Source organism: Zea mays, chromosome 3 (genome assembly GCF_902167145.1).
Source record: "Zea mays cultivar B73 chromosome 3, Zm-B73-REFERENCE-NAM-5.0, whole genome shotgun sequence".
In the NCBI taxonomy this organism is placed as follows: Eukaryota; Viridiplantae; Streptophyta; class Magnoliopsida; order Poales; family Poaceae; genus Zea; species Zea mays.
In genome coordinates this window covers 6,246,950-6,259,107 of record NC_050098.1, presented here as the reverse complement: position 1 = coordinate 6,259,107, position 12,158 = coordinate 6,246,950, and the positions used below count along the sequence as shown (strand labels likewise).

Sequence of the window (12,158 nt, the reverse complement as noted above, 5' to 3'; positions counted from 1 at the left end):
GATGTCCAGTCCAGTCGAGAAGAAATAGGCACAAGTTCTGCCGCAGAACAGGAACAGCAACTCCCCGTTGCGAAACAGATGTGTACTACTCCCTGCATATCAAGATCACATCGGCTGCGAACTTGAGCAGCCAAAGAACCCTAATCTTATTTTTGTCCTATTCTCATGTGAGCTAGGAGGAGCACGCATGCAAGATGCCTGCTGGCCGTTTGCTGAGTGACAGACAGAGAGAGAGAGGGAGAACCGGAGAAGGGACAGGGAATCAAACACAAACAAACAGCAGTCCGGTGGTCGTCCTCTCTGATCTGATGAAGCCTGGCCTGAACAGCTAGCGGCCAGGCCGTGCGTCGCCGTCCTGCTCCTGCAGTTGCAGGCCAGAGGCCCAGAGCCCCCACCCGCAGCAACCGCGAATCGCTCTGCAGATGCCACACCCACACCGCACTGCTCCTCTCTCTTTGACCGGCGAGGAGGTGGACGAGTATTCACAAGAGACAAGAAGACAACGAACGCATCGAAGCGGCGGAGCGGCCAGCGGAAATGCGCAACACCGCACCTCTCGCGCTACTGCACTGATCCACCACGCCACGCACTGGCTCTGGCTGCCACAGGGGCACAGTGCCAGTGGTGGCCACCGGCAGCAACGGCGAGGAGCAACCCCCGTGAGGAGACAAAGCTGCGGCCTTTGCCCCTGCCGCCGCCTTGTCCGTTTCCCCGGAATAGAAGTATCAAACCCCTGTTCAAACCCTCCCTCCCCTGCCAGACTGCCACCTGCCATGCCACCAGGGTCAGGGTGCGGGGTTGCCCCCTCCTCTGCCTCTCTTCCTGCGAGCGAGAGCCGACAGCCGAGAGCGTTCCTTCTCGGCCCCGCAAGACGGCAAGACCGCTACCTACTGCTACAGTGCTGCTCCATCACACACACACACACACCCGTCTCCGCCTCTTGTCTTCTTCCTCACCCTTCCTCCCGCCTCCCCTACAAATTGCCTCGCCTGTCCGTCCATCCCTGTCGCCAGCCCACTCCTTGCACAGTTGCACTTGCCACCGTATCGACCAACAACTGGTACGTACGAGCGACCTTGGCTAGCAACAACCGGGAGAGGAGAGGAGAGGAGGGATGGTTCGCTCTTCCGCTGCCACGGAGGTGGGCCAGGTGCCGGACGGGAGGCCGCTGCCGGCTCCCGTGGCCACCGGCGGCGGCGGCGGCGGTACCGGCACGGGAGGCGGGCGGGAGCCGGAGGGCCTGCCGTGCCCGCGCTGCGAGTCCGCCAACACCAAGTTCTGCTACTACAACAACTACAACCTGTCCCAGCCGCGCTACTTCTGCCGGGCCTGCCGCCGCTACTGGACGCGCGGGGGAGCGCTCCGCAACGTCCCCGTCGGCGGCGGCACGCGCAAGGCCACGCCCGCCGGCCGCCGCAAGCGCGCCGGCCCGGCGCCCGCAACCGCGGCGCCGCCTGCGCCTCCGCCTCCGAGCGCGCTCCACGGCTCGCTGCTGCGCCCGTACGGTGGGCTGTCCTTCGCCGCGCCGGCCCTGGCGTCGCCGCTCGCCGCCGTGGACCCGGACCGCCGGCTGCTGGACCTCGGCGGCAGCTTCACGTCGCTGATCGCGCCAGGGGCCGACGTCGGCGTCCACTTCTCCGCCGAGTTCCTCGTGGGCGGACTCGCGCCGGCGGCCCTGCCTCGCGCGACCGCCTCTGTCCCTGCTCTGCCGCCACCGCCACCGCAGCAGCATCAGCAGCCGACGACGGTGTCCCAGGCGTTGCCGGAAGGCCTGTTCTGGAGCATGGGGTGGCCGGACCTGTCCATCTAAGAGCTCCATGCCTCCGCCGGTGTCCCAGGCGCGCTCGGTGCATCGTCCGTCACCGGTGCCCGGCTAATGACTGCTGCGTGCGGGTGCATCATCGCTAATCTAGCTTTTTCTCTTTCTCTCTTTTAGCTGTTTGAATTAACAGTAGACTGTAGTGCTGCATCCAGGTGATCTTTTTGAGGGGGGCAAGTTGTTTAGTCATCATGAAACTTTTCCAGTCAGGAAGGAACTGTGAGAGAGTGATCTGATCTGCTGAGGATGTCATGAAAAACTCTGCATGCTCGGTTGCCTTGCCTGCATGAGGACCTGTGCTGCAGTGCGTGAGCAATTGAGCTTGACCAACCGATACCATCAGCAGATTGTTTTTTGGGGGGTCGAAAACGTTGAGCTGATTGGTGCTGTGCTGTTTTCTGTGATTTTCCTTTCGCGTGATCTTCTTCGGTGCCGTTTGTCTTTTCTTGTCTTGGTGTGTCGATGCTGGATTCGTTTTTATTCTAACCTAACAAGATCAAAATCTAGCTGATGATACTCGGTACGTGCATCCGGAACCTGCGCCGGTAAAGCCGTCTCCTTTTGTTGTGTTGCACCTGTTTGTTCAGAACATTCTGTTTTTTTGAACAGGAGGTATAACCTGATCCTGACACTTTGGGATTCACATATCGGGAGACTGGCTCGAATTTTGTTTTTCTAGAGTATCTTCATAGCTTACTTATGCTTGTCTATCGTTTCAAACGCCATTTTGTAATGAACTTAGTAATTAGAATTAGACGGGGCTGAGTTGGTTTAAATCCTAAATAAGTTATATTTAACATTTTTCCAATCTCATTCAATCCATATGATAGAAATAACCAAAAAAGACCTTAATATGTTGGATTCATGTGGGCTTGGCCCAAATTAATATTCAATAATATTTAATGCTAATGACCCATTTTAATGTTATGGTGTACTAATAATTTAGTACCATACTCGAAGTAAGAACAAATCAATCAACTTAAATACATGGACCATCGGTGATATTAAGAAGTTGAGAAAAGTACGAAGGACGGTGATATTAAGAAGTTGAGAAAAGTATGAAGGACATTAAGAAGGTGAGAAAAGTATGAAGGACTGTCGTGCCCCGCCGGTAGGGCTAGGCCGTGCCTGTGGTAGATCGGACCTTGGTCTGAATATTTCTTCGCAACAATTCCGCATTTTGACTGCAGTGATGACCGTCCGCTTCATGTCTTATGGCTAGTAACGGGCGGGCTGAAATGGCTGTCAGTTTCTAGCTCTTATGGCGACCGTTACTTTCCGTTCCCCTCCCTCTGCGCGTGTATAAATATAAAGGATGTTGACGCTCTTCTGGCGACGTGAACAACCTCTTAGACGCGTTGTATTCAGTCCATTCCCGTCCCACCATCTGCGAGCATAGAGCGAGTGGGTGAGCAGGCCTCTGAAATCGCCGTCCGCAGAGGTACACTTGCACGAGTGTGCGGACGATCAGATTTTTGGGGAGCGTACTCGCGATTGCTTGCTTTTTCTGCTTGACCAACGCTGATCTGGTTCATCGTCGACGTTGTTCAAGGAAATACACTACGTACATATGCCTGCATCGACTTTGTACGACTACATCGAACATATACATGTGATGTCTCGTAAATGGAGTCACTAATGCCTTGAAAATCGGTACTTCCGCAGGGTACACTCTGTTCTTTGCATTTGTGCATGTTTTATAGTTGTTTACTGTTTATGTGAGTAGTGATGCACACATGCACATACATGTCATCACATATAGGGATGAAAACAGATGGAAAAACCACTCTCTCGTTTCTGTATCCGTATTTTATCTTCGGAAACGAGATCGGGTACGGAATAGTCGGGAACGAAAACGGAGCGGGATAAACGGAATTGCAAAAACGAACGTAAACAAAAATACTAACGGAAACTCATAATTTAATACAAATAGGAATGGTATTGATGTTTGACTTGTGATTGATTGACAGGACAATAACATAAAACAAATAGATATAGAGAGACAACATTCTATTGTTGTTTGGTTGCTAATAGTGTACATTTAGTTACATCCGATGTTGTTTAAGACTTTAGACCACTTGTCATTGAAAAGAGCTGATGGTTACAATGGTCATTTATGTTGTAATTTGTCACCTAAAGACACGAGACTTTAGTTTATATACTAATGCATATTAGGCTCATCCTATATTTATCAAATACGGAATAAATACGGGTTCAATCCGGAAAAAAACGGGATCCCGCAAAAACGGACGGAATAAACCCTCTCCTGTTTCCGTCCCGTTTCCATTTTTTTCCATAAACACGGAAATGGTCAGGTCAAATATAGAAAACGATACGAGTCGGTACAGGATTTTACCTGTCCGTTTTCAACCCTAATCACATACATTACACTGGTTTTCTGGATTAAATTAAAACCGACAATGCCTAATTTTCTAACAAACCAAAAACTGATATTAGGCATTTTTCTGTTAGTGGTTTTGCTGCTGCGTTAAAACCAAGTGAATCTTTTGATGGGACGTTTTACAAGAGATGTCCTAGTAAGATGATACTGTGGTTGACTGCAATGAACTGCTATCACGCCGCACAGGGGAAACCCGAACAATTCAATCCTGAAGAGGAGAGAATGTTCGACGTTGTCGATAACCTGTTTCGAGGCACCGTGATTGACACTCTTGCCAAGAAGTATGTTGATTCTTATCTAACGTGCACATCTGCAAAAGAGTTATGAGATACATTAGATGAGAAGTTCGGTGTTTCTGATGCCGGTAGTGAGCAGTTGTTTGACTATAAGATGGTGGAAAATCGTCCTGTAGTTGAACATGCTCATGAAATACAGGCACTGGCTAAGGAACTCAAACAATTCTCATGTGTCTTACCTGACATGTTCGTGGCCAACGGTATTATCGCTAAGCTGACACCTTCTTGGACGGATTTTGCTACCACTCTAAAACATAAGAGACAATAGTTTAGCATGGCTAAGCTTATTGGTTCTCTTTATGTTGAGAGATGGCGAGAGCAAAAGACACTCGTGGAAAAGGAGTTGAGACTTCTAGTGCAATATGGTACAAAAGAAGAGCTCAAATGCGTCACATAATAATAAAAATGCTGTAAATTTAAACAAGAGAAAAAACCATTTCAAGAGAAGAAAACAATAAACATGGTTGTTAGCTAGACTGCAGAAGGAACATCAGGGTATGGTAATCTTTTACCTACTGTTCTTTCAGTGTGTCAATCCCATGAGTGGTGGGATGATACTGGTGCTAATATTCATGTGTGCTGATATTTTTTTGTTCTCTTCTTATCAGTGCAAAGGGATTGGAGCCTTGCTAATGGGGAACAGATCACATGCACGTGTTCTTGGTGTTGGTACAGTCATTCTGAAGTTTACTTCGGGAAATAGGTGCTATTAAAGAACGTGCAGTATGTCACCTCTATTAAAAAGAATCTTGTTAGTGGCTTATTGTTATGTCGAGATGGCTATAAACTTGTTTTCGAATCTAATAAACGTATATTGTCAAAGTACAAGACATTTGTTGGAAAAGGCTATGACAGTGGAGGCTTGTTCCGCTTATCTTTGCAATGATGTGTGTAATAACTCTATAAACAATGTGATTTCAAATGAGTCGTATATTTGGCATTCACGACTTTGTCAAATCAATTTTAGTTGTATTTCATGATTAGAAAATTTAAATTTAATCCCGAAATTTGATTTAGTCAAATGTTATAAGTGCCAAGTGTGCGTGCAATCTAAGCAACCCCGCAAGCTTCATAAGGCTCAGGAGGCGAGTAATTTGGCACTAATAGACTTAATACATTCTGATTTATGTCATGTCCCGAATAAAGTTCCCATAAAGAACAAACAAATCACACCATTCGAGAAATGGAAAAAGAAGAAATTTAATATCTCTTATTTGCACACTTAGGGTTGTTTGGCTAAAGTGAATGTGTCAATTAACAAGAAGCACAAATTAGAACCGAAAACTGTCGATTGTGTTTTCCTTGGGTATGCTTTTCACAACATTGGATATAAGTTCTTAATTATAAACTCTGGAGTACCGGATATGTTGAATGGTATTATTATAGAGTCAATTTCCTATGAAAGCTACACATGATACGTCTAATGACGAACCAGCGATAATCATAAGCATTTTATTTCGGTAGAATATACTGAGGAATCACATATACATATTTCTATAGAATATGACAATATATCAACTCGAAATAGTAATAGACTAAGTATTGCAAAGTACTTTGGTGATAATTAGGCGGACGACACCATTGTCCATTGGCGCGCGCGGCAAGCACCCAAGCCGGCATCAGCGTCCGTGCCATCAATCAACCTGGACGCCAGCGGCGGCGGCGGTTCTCTGCGTCTCGGGCAGCTGCGAGCTGGCAGAGACATCCTCGATTTGGCGAGGGCCAGGATGCGGATGCGTTCCGTTTGGATTTGGTGGCTTCCCCGGCCTCGTCGCGCCGTAATGATTCGCAGCGACACCACACGAGTCAACCAAAAATAGCTAGCGTGGCCTCGCGTCGCACCAACCGCCAAAACGGCGGTGCCGTCCTTAGGTGCAGCGGCTGCGCGCAGCCCCGGTCCCTCGTCCTCTCGTCGCAGGTCGCAGCCCCGTCCCCCGGCCCGCCTCCCCTCGTGTTGGGGCTCCTCCTGTTCTTCAGGCGAGCAACGGATTCGATTGCCTGTGGCGCGCTCATGATCCTGCTTTGAGCTGTTTCTTTTCTTTTATTTATCCGAGGATGATGGCTGTTAAAGATCAGGAGATTATTAATAAACACACGGACGATTATCTGAAACGTGCATGCCATGGCTGCTGCAGGACGTGGTCATGGAGCCCCAGCCCGGGTCGCCGCTCTTCTCTCCACCAAGCACAGCGCTATGGGACAATGCCAGGGCGGGAACACCGTCGGAAGAGATGGCAGCGCCGGACGAGCCAAAGGAAGAGGGCACCGAACTCGAGCCGGCCAGAAAGTCGACCTCCTCCTCGTCGTCGTCGTCCTCCTCCTCGTCCGCGTCGTCGGCTGATATCCCGTGCCACATCGATGTCGTCGAGCTCATCAACCCGTTGGCAGCGGCGCTGCCCGAGGACGAACACGGCGCGGTGGTCAAAACGGCCCACTCGGCGACGCTGGAGGACGAACGAGCCGCTCCCGCCGTACACAGCGCCGAGGCCAAGCCGGCGGACGGCGCGATGACGAAGGATGTACAGGCCGCTCCCGCCGTGCACAGCGCGGAGGCCAAGCCGGACGACTGGGTGACGTGGCCGGATCCACCGCCTCCGGCCGTCGACGACTCGTTCGCGTCGTCGGACGGCCGCGGCGCGGCGCGGCCGGAGGCGCCGAAGGTCCAGACGGTCTCGCCGACCAGCCTCGGAGCGGCGGGGTCCAACAACGGGTACGATCCGGGGAGGATCCCGGCGTCCGTCTTCCAGCACAGGACGTCGGTGTCGCAGGCCGACTGGAGCATGGCGTCGAACGAGTCGCTCTTCAGCATCCAGGGCGCCAGCGACCTCTACCCCGGCAGCAGGTCGCACTTCGACTTCTTCTACGACGAGGCCATGGCGGAGGCGGACTCCAGGCTGCCGTCCCTCGCGGAGGGGGCGGAGCCCGGGGACGCGCCCGAGTCCAAGGAGTTCGCGGCGGCGCCGCGCAGCGCGGAGCCAGCCGCCAGCACCGGGTGCGGCAACGACGCCAAGAGAGCCGCCGTGTTCCGGAGCCACGAGAGCGGCTCCGGAAGCAGCTCCAGCAACTTCTCCTTCGCCTTCCCAATGTACTGCACTGCACTGCACCGTGATGTCCATTGTTGATCTTGTCTTTGTCCGCGCAATGACCGTGCAATAAAGCAATCACCTGCATGCAGACTGGCGGAGACGTCGCCGAGGAAGAAGGACCTCGTCAACACCGCGCTGTACCAGCCGCTGGAGAAGGAGTGCGAACAGCCGCCGCCGTCGCCGCCGCCGCAGCAGCAGCAGCTCGAGCCCCCCGTGTCGGCCTTCATGGAGATGACGACGGAGGAGGAGCGGCGGAGCAGCGACACCGGGTGCTGCTGCTGCGGCTGCTGCTGGTTCGATTGCTCCTGGTGGTACCGGTGCCAGTGGTGGCGATGCGGCTGCTGCAGTTGCTCCTGCCCTAGCTTCTGCCGGTGCACCTGGTGCCTCTGCACGTGACGTGAGAGATCGAATTGGCGGGAGATCACTTTATTGGCCGGAACTCGATTTGCTTCGACAAGATTCAGAAGCCTTTTTTCTTGCCAAATGGGAAATTAGATGGGTAGGCACCGTCCCTTGAGATGTACTGTAGATCTTATTCGGCACCTCATGTTTGTGTTTTCGGAGAGGATTATTTGGCAGACAGGGTTTGGCATGTGCACATCAGCTGATACAGAGTATACAGTACAGTGTACAATCTTGAGAAGGAATACAAGTTCAAATGCATAACTTCGCTAGGTTGGTATAATGCTAACCTCACCTGATTAATGGTCGATTAATCTCCTTGCTGTTCCATGTACACGGGAAAAGAACGTCACAAGTCACAGCTAGAGTAGCAGGTAATAGCAAAATAATGCAGGTACAGTTTTCAACAAGTAAAATATTTAGACAACAAGAAATATAGTAATATAGAATGGACTAAACAGAGACAACCATACTTGCAGCGTACAATGCTAGTGCACAGTATGTCATCAAACAAAACCAGCTCCCAATCGTGTAGAAGGGGCTGCTATGTTAGCAAAACTACAAGTATCAGTCACACAGATAATTTCAGTTATGTAACCAATATGCCTACAAGTACGAATATGCATATATAGACAGTATTACTACTGCCAGGTACCCCACTGCCATCTGATCTCTGGGAAGTTCTGCATACAAATCGACATTGCATCTTGACGACGGACAGCATCAGCTGATTCAGCGTGGAAAAGCACAGTCACCTCACACAAAGGTGCACAGATCTCAAACAGGGGCATGAGATGGAAACAACTCCCTGATTGTGGGACATGAATTAGGAGCTTCTTCAGGCAACTTCCAAACTGGATATCTTTGTATTGGGCAAGACATAGTTTCAGTTCACGTGAAAATCTTGGGCCCAGCTTGACTTCACTAAAGCTGGCTAGCCGTCTTAGAAGATAATCCGGGTTAACTGCTTCAAGAAGTTCATATTGACTTGAAGACTCAGGTAGCTCGAGCTCCAATGTCCTGATAGCTTGATTGTCCATGAATGCTGGAAAAAGGGAACTAAAATCCAGTGATTCTATGCGAAGATTCGACAAACGCAGAAGGCCATCAACTCGGGCAGTTGCACCAAGTTTATCAATGGTGAGCTTTAGAGTAGACAAGGATGGAGTGTCCAAAATGAGTGTATCTGGTCTGATACATTTCAACTCCAGAAAAACCAAGTCTGGTGCATGGACAACCAAAGACCGTGGGACATTTGATACCTCCCAGCAGCAAGCCTTTAGTTGAAGAAGGTGGATCTTAGGGTCCTTGAGCCCTCCGACTCCTATAAGATTAAGGGTGTGAAGGCAAGGAAAACATTCATTCAATTGGTTGAGGTCTTCATCATCCAGTCTAATGAACTCAAGCGTCAGATAAGTCAGATTTGGCATTTTCTTGAGCCTGTCAACAGAAAGCCATGCATTTTTAAGGCACAACTTGACGAGATTTTGACCTGCGCAGAACCAGATCATTGCAGGCAAGATTAATCAGCAAGATACCTTAAACAGAGTATAATGGATGGCTTTTTCATCAAGAACATGGTAAATCTGTGCGTATATAACAAAATGCCACAAACGATTTACTTCCATAGAAAGAAATCATATCAAGTGATCAAGTCTTGGGCTCATCGCGGGTAAATTATATTGTTGCTAGAATGTTGTGCATTATCATTCCACAAATATTGCTTGTATTATCGTCCAATAACTTGATGCTACTTGAATACCAAAATTGTTGTTTGGTGGTGAAATTGTTGTTTGATGCTGATGGAATGATGAAATTGTTGTTTTGTGTTGAATGCAGAAATTGTAGTGGGTGGTTAGCAGGTATCCGTCGGGTAGCGGATACCTAGTGTGTACGGGTATGGGTATAGATACATACCCACGAGCGTTTATGGGTACGGATATCGATTGTGTTTTGTCTCGTGGATATGTATTCGCTAACCATATATCTGTGTCCTAACCGCCCGATTGTCATCCCTAATCAAGTCTTGGGCTCATCGTCTATGGCTATAACCACTCATGATCCCGTTTGTTTCAGCTTATTTGCTGATTCTGGCCACCAAAAGCTGTTGTGGACTGCCAAACGTCCATCTTTTCAGCCAGCTTCTATGAGAATCGGTTTGGTGAAAACCGTCGAAAATCAACGTGAACATATATAATAGGGTGAGTCATCGTGATAGTAGAAATCCGTCACTTTCTAGATCCTAAACCTAGTAAACCCTTTCATCTTCCTCCGTACGTAATCCCACGATACTCAGATTCTCCCTACAACCAGATTCTCATAAAAGCTCGTCAGAAAAAGCTAAAACAAACAGTCTCATATTTATCTAAACTTTCTTGGAATTTGCCACTCCCATGTCCGTATTCAGAATTTGCATACATTAACCGACATGTGGGCCCTGGACCAACATAACAATGAAGCATCAAACACCAAATACTGAATTTCCCCTATTTCTTCAAAGTGTACACTACACACTAAACAAGCTAGAGGGGTAATAGGTACATACATCAGTATAAACAATCAGAAGCTACATGAAAAGGAATAACAAAAGAACATCCAGTCAACCAATCTACAGAATCAGGTGCCATGTTCCAAGGCAAGAGCGTGACTAGGTTAGTCTATCCTCATTTTATTACCATTTTCAACCTAGAGACACTTCAGTTCCTTCAAACAGTACGCTGCAAAGTATTATATTCATCCAAAATAAGGTAAACTACAAACAAAAAATGAGTTGAATGGTGCTTACATGATGCACAAGTAGATTTAGTGAGAACATTAAAAGTTCACGACCTTGTCATGAGGGGCAGAGCCAATATTGCCACCACTTTGGATAATGGCATGGTCTCCAAAACATAACAAATTTATGCCTCCATGAAAGTACTTTCCAAGATAACTTGATGAATATGGTGAGTTTATAGATACTTCAAATGTTATTTATGATCAAAGTTTTCGACGTTTGAGCTTATTATTCTACAAAAACATTAGGAGGCTGTTGCGTTACACAACACCTAAATTATATCGATTAGGGGAAGTTCCCTATGAACAGGAGTACATGACCCCTCCTCCCCCTCTCACCACTGCTTGATATGATTTTGAACTAATCATCAAATGTCTACGGAGAGTTAGTGTGCCGGATATTCAGCTATATGTTTACATCAATCAAGCATGGCATAACCGAAGACAGACACACCAAACGAAAATGACACTCTCAGAGTGAAACCTTGCATGCAGTAGTATCTGTAGAACTCGCGTATAACCAGAGGTAATCTCCTTAAAAAAAAGCTCGCATACAGTAGTGTGAGATGAGGGGGAGCGCCTCGGCCTTCCGCCAGCACGCTTGCGGCCAGTAGTCGGCGATATCAAGCTCCCGGAGGACCGTTCCGGCGGAGGTCGTCGCCCAGGCCGCCACGGCCTCGCCGCAGGTGAGATGCAGGCCGTCGGCCTCATCGAACTCTCCCTCCTCCACCCACATCGCGTCATCGGGGGAACCCTGACCGCCGGCCGTGTCGAGCGACAGGGACCGGAGGTGAGGCCCGAGAAGCGAGGCGAGGTTTGCAGTGGTCGCGCGGAAAGCGGGGGAACCACCACCGCCCTCGCGCCGGCGGCGGGCGCGGTCGGCGGCGCAGAGGCGAACGCGGGGGCAGATGTAGGACGCGGCGAGAAGCGTCCGCGAGGCCAGGCGGCAAGCCGCGATGTCTCCGGCGTCAGCTACACGGCCCAGGACGTCGGCGAGGACCGCCGCCGGGAGGACGTCCAGGGGGTCGCCGGAGGCTGACATCTGGAGATGGATTCTGTGGATGTGGCGTGCGAGCAAGTGTCCGCACAACGGCGCAAGCGCAACCGGCTGAAACTGACAGAAGAAGCCCAGCCCAAGTCCATGTGGGAGTCGGGGACCTTCCTAGTTTGTAAGCCTTATTTTTCAAATGATTTTTATTTTTCTATAGAAAATTAATTTATTTTCTTTGTTAAAATGGAAATTCCTCGTGAAAGCGGAGTTTCTAAAGTAAACCTGAGGCTGTCTCCACATATGACAATGGCTACTCGAAAACGATAGGTAAAAACACTAGTAAATGCTAGTTTGGAAATTCTATTTTTTTTCAAAAGACTTTTATTTT

The 12,158-nt window shown here is 49.3% G+C and overlaps 3 protein-coding genes across 6 annotated transcripts; 2 read left to right on the top strand and 1 right to left on the bottom strand.

Moving 5' to 3' along the window:
* Window positions 1–937: 937 nt before the first annotated feature.
* LOC107325937 (Dof zinc finger protein DOF1.6) lies at window positions 938–2,183 on the top strand. The gene has a single exon (NM_001320908.1). The coding sequence runs from the start codon at window positions 1,115–1,117 to the stop codon at window positions 1,808–1,810; it is 696 nt and encodes a 231-aa protein (NP_001307837.1). The 5' UTR covers window positions 938–1,114; the 3' UTR covers window positions 1,811–2,183.
* Window positions 2,184–5,977: 3,794 nt separating this feature from the next.
* Window positions 5,978–8,316, top strand: LOC100501160 (uncharacterized). 4 transcript variants are annotated; one of them, XM_008675092.3, is made up of 3 exons: window positions 5,978–6,493; window positions 6,652–7,601; window positions 7,692–8,276. In XM_008675092.3, the coding sequence occupies exons 2-3, from the start codon at window positions 6,661–6,663 to the stop codon at window positions 7,996–7,998; spliced, it is 1,248 nt and encodes a 415-aa protein (XP_008673314.1). In that variant the 5' UTR covers window positions 5,978–6,493; window positions 6,652–6,660; the 3' UTR covers window positions 7,999–8,276. The 4 variants fall into 4 exon arrangements, with proteins under 4 accessions (XP_008673314.1, NP_001182885.1, XP_008673313.1 ...); NM_001195956.2 differs by having other exon boundaries at window positions 6,372–6,493; window positions 7,675–8,316; XM_008675091.2 differs by lacking the exon at window positions 5,978–6,493 and having other exon boundaries at window positions 6,501–7,601; window positions 7,692–8,312.
* Window positions 8,317–8,591: 275 nt separating this feature from the next.
* Window positions 8,592–11,920, bottom strand: LOC100276016 (uncharacterized). Its single transcript, NM_001350157.1, has 2 exons — window positions 11,335–11,920; window positions 8,592–9,496 (listed from the first exon to the last, which is right to left on the bottom strand). The coding sequence occupies exons 1-2, from the start codon at window positions 11,819–11,821 to the stop codon at window positions 8,646–8,648; spliced, it is 1,338 nt and encodes a 445-aa protein (NP_001337086.1). The 5' UTR covers window positions 11,822–11,920; the 3' UTR covers window positions 8,592–8,645.
* Between the last annotated feature and the right edge of the window lie 238 nt (window positions 11,921–12,158).

Coding starts and splice junctions, on each gene's coding strand:
- LOC107325937 (NM_001320908.1), top strand. CDS start 1,115: ATGGTTCGCTCTTCCGCTGCCACGGAGGTGGGCCAGGTGCCGGACGGG.
- LOC100501160 (XM_008675091.2), top strand. CDS start 6,634: ATGCCATGGCTGCTGCAGGACGTGGTCATGGAGCCCCAGCCCGGGTCG. Junction 7,602..7,691: donor TTCTCCTTCGCCTTCCCAAT/GTACTGCACTGC, acceptor ACCTGCATGCAG/ACTGGCGGAGACGTCGCCGA.
- LOC100276016 (NM_001350157.1), bottom strand. CDS start 11,821: ATGTCAGCCTCCGGCGACCCCCTGGACGTCCTCCCGGCGGCGGTCCTC. Junction 9,497..11,334: donor CCCCCTCATCTCACACTACT/GTATGCGAGCTT, acceptor GGTTCTGCGCAG/GTCAAAATCTCGTCAAGTTG.